We start from the raw sequence: 3,765 nt of genomic DNA on the forward strand, positions 1-3,765 counted from the left end.
CAAAGTGCAAAGTGTGCTACTAATTTGTTATCAAGAAATTCTTTATAATGCTGAAACTTTAAAACTTGTTAACTACCTTGGCAACTTTGTGAAACCTTAAAACTTGTCAAAAGACAATGCCATTACAATGACACAGTGCTGAGTGCTGACTCTCCTGTTCTGTGCAGGCTTCTCATCAACAACGATCAATGTATGGTTTTGGATCTGGTTCAAACTCCTATGGTAGGGGCTATCTGCCTAACCAGGTTTCTAGCTTTGCAGGCACCAATTCCAGTCTTAGCACAAATGACAGGAGCTTCCTTTTTCATGAAAATAGCAGACGGCAAGGCAGAGCAAATGCTGCTTTTTGCAATTGTAATGGTACCCTTGATATACTTAGCGAACAAAATCGAGGACCTAGGGCATCAAAGCTGAAAACTCAAATTTCAGCTGAAAATAGTTCTGTTGATAATAGTAAAAGTAATTCTGCATCTACTGCTAAGTTCCAAAATGAATCAGTCAACCGACCTGATTTTGCAACAGATTACAAGGATGCCAAATTTTTTGTCATCAAATCTTATAGTGAAGATAATGTTCACAAGAGCATCAAATATGGGGTCTGGGCAAGTACACCAAATGGAAACAGAAAGCTAGATGCCGCTTATCACCAAGCACAAGAGAAGCAAGATCACTGTCCTATATTTCTCTTCTTTTCGGTAACCATCTGATATTTGTATCTTTTTGTCAGCAAAAATATTCTACTACCATATGAAGTATCTCTCTTCGTGTCATTGGAACAATCTGCATTTATGATAGCTTTTAATTCCCATTCAGTAAAACATTATCTTCTCATTGTCCATTGGACATAAGGACATGTCTTCCAAGCAAGCTCTTCCAATCTGATGTTTATGCTCCGGTTGGTTATAGGGAAAGCTCTTCAGTCAGTTCTTGATCTCTCAAATTGGTCAATATGCTAATTTCTTCAGCTGTTTTTGTGTTATGTGGGTTACTGTATTGTCAATTCCTGAAGGAGAGCCATGAGCAACAATTTAATTGTCTTCATATGACCCCAAGGTTACAGGTTTAAGCCATGGAATTAGTCGCTGACATTTGTCTCAATTTAGGCTGCCTACACTATACCCTTTGGGTGCAGCTCTTTCTTGAAGGGAAGCCTGTTTAATGTAGGATGCTTGTGTACCAGACTCCCTTTGTCAATGCCTATAGAAATAACTGGAGCACAATAATAATAGGAACTACCTATAGGAAATCTTATTTATGTACATATGATAAAATTTAGAATGATAGTTTAGGGAAGTATTCCTCTTAGCTAAATATCTCGTAGTTTCTTGATTTCCAATCATGCATACTAATTGTTTACTGGATAGAACATGCTTAAGTTGAAGTTATGGTCTCCCCCATTTTTTTTGTTACACTTATTGGTGTTGTTTGTGCTTTCATTTGTGCTGAGATACTAAATGTTCGGATAATGGATAGTGCTTGACCTTGTATTTATGGGATTGAAATGCTTTAGCTATAATTTAATTGGGTAGGGCATTTGATGTGTCTTAGGTTTATGCATGTTTAAATTTAGTTAGTAGTAAAGTACTAAAGCTAAAGATCTGTAATTTTTCACTTCCAGTGTTGCCTTGCTTTTGTGTTTCATTCTCATATAACTAATAACAATTATATATGTTACAACTACATACAGGTAAATGCTAGTGCTCAATTCTGTGGTGTAGCTGAAATGATTGGACCTGTAAATTTTGACAAGAGTGCGGACTTCTGGCAGCAAGATAAGTGGAGTGGGCAGTTTCCTGTGAAGTGGCACATAATTAAAGATGTACCGAACAGTCAGTTTCGACACATCGTTCTTGAAAATAATGATAACAAGCCTGTGACCAACAGTCGGGATACACAAGAGGTAGGAAGGGTGGATCTTTTACTGTGAATGAGTTTATAAATGATGCTTTTAGGGCTTACTTTGTAATCTAGTTTTACACTTGCAAGATTTGTAGAAATAATAAATAATAAGAAATTGTAGTGAAAAGTCTCTTTCTCTCGTCCATTAATTGCATGAAAACTTTACTGTATGTGGCAATATGAAAAGAAACTGATATGTGAAGCCATGATTTGAGGGAGGTGGCTATTTATTTTAGGCAAGGATTGGGATAGGTCAAATTGGGAGGGTGGAGCACCTATCCTTTTTCAGACTACGTCACTTATTCTGTTTTTGTCTTTTTTGCTGATTATCACACTGATAATTAGCTCAGTACATCAGTATAGAGGATATTCCATAGTAGTTGTCGTCTTCTTTTACCCTACTTTTCAAGCTTGTTGCTTTAATTGGGCCTTTGTGTTTGAAAGGATACTTATGCAATCTTTATTTGGGTTTTCACTGGTTTACTTGTGTCCATCTGATCTCCCTACCAATCATATAGCTGAGTTTTTTTAGTGGTGATGGATATGTTAGGTGAATGCAGTCACTCTTATGCATCACTCTCTTCAGTGAACTTGCAAATGGAGTATTAAATCAGTTCATTATCAATTAAGAATTGCATCATATATTCGACCTTTTTTTTTTGGGATAAATTTCAGGTGAAATTGCAACAGGGAATTGAAATGTTGACCATTTTGAAGAACTACGAAACCGATGTATCTATCTTAGATGATTTTGAATTTTATGAAGATCGACAGAAGGCTATGCAGGAACGGAAGGCAAGGCAACAGAGCAGTATGATGGCTGTCGGACTAGTTGGAGAAAGTGAGCATAGGGGTCCTGCTAACATTAGCGGTGATTTCATGAAGCAGATGTCAAAGAGCTTTGCTCAAGTTGTTCGCCTGGATGAGAGTAATAATGAAGCTACAATTGCCAGTAGAGGAACTTCTGGCTCTGCTTGCCCTGTGGGTGTAGTTAAAGCTGACGATGGCAGTGGCATTCCAGTGTCTGCCTCTACAACTCAAACTGGTTAGGAAGAAGTACCAGTTGTGCCGAGAATTGTAATTTCTCTTGCTTTTCGGTGATTGGAAACTCCAAAAAGGTTTCTTTCTCTAGTTAAAAAATCCCAGCAAGTTGGCGTTGCTGATGCTGTCATTCAAGTTATTGTACTCTGTCATCAGATTTCCGAAGGTGGTTGGTTTTACTTCTGTGAAAAAAAGGGTTTCATGTATAATATATTTCCTATAGTACGCCATCTAAATTGTAGATTTAGTTTTTCCTCCTTACATGGGACATTCCTTAGTTGCCCAGGTTAAGATTTTATTCCCCTCCTTTTCATTTTGTTTAATAATTTTGGATTAGTTTTGATAGGTTTTGCTTCCCATTTGTAAATGGTTAAACATCTTTGTGACCCTTCTAATAAAGGCAGCCAAAATGAATAATGCTTTAAGCATAACTCTGTTGTTGTAGTTGAAATGAACTTAGCTGAATTTGTATTGGCTGTTGTTGACGTCAAATTTTTTGTCTGACTTAGCTGCCTTTGTTTTTTCCGGTGAATTTTGCTCATTCCAATAGGCAAATACATCATTGTCATGGTAGGAAGTAGCCTTGTCTAAACGCAATTAACATTTGAAAATAATGAAAGGATGCACGTCATTCAGAAGTATGCTGTATCTTGATTTAATATTTGGTTTCATGAATTTGACTAGATATTTCCATGGCTGCCGTGGAAGGATGTCATGGAAAGAACTAATATAACTATATTAGGGTTAGATAACCGACTACTCATGTCCAAAGGAAGAAAAAAAAGAAAAAGAAAAAGATAACCGAATGCTTAACATGGTTTTGAG

The 3,765-nt window shown here is 36.8% G+C and overlaps 1 protein-coding gene across 5 annotated transcripts in view; it reads left to right on the forward strand.

The window, feature by feature from the left end:
* Positions 1 to 3,432, forward strand: part of LOC107638388 — a 6,041-nt gene extending 2,609 nt beyond the window's left edge. For all 5 annotated transcript variants that reach the window (XM_016341633.2, XM_016341634.2, XM_016341635.2 and 2 more), the window contains exons 6-8: positions 168 to 695; positions 1,688 to 1,900; positions 2,575 to 3,432. In XM_016341633.2, the coding sequence (XP_016197119.1) occupies positions 168 to 695; positions 1,688 to 1,900; positions 2,575 to 2,949 (1,116 nt within the window). In that variant the 3' untranslated portion in view covers positions 2,950 to 3,432. The remainder of the gene's footprint in view (positions 1 to 167; positions 696 to 1,687; positions 1,901 to 2,574) is intronic.

This window comes from Arachis ipaensis, chromosome B04 (genome assembly GCF_000816755.2).
Source record: "Arachis ipaensis cultivar K30076 chromosome B04, Araip1.1, whole genome shotgun sequence".
NCBI lineage: Eukaryota > Viridiplantae > Streptophyta > Magnoliopsida > Fabales > Fabaceae > Arachis > Arachis ipaensis.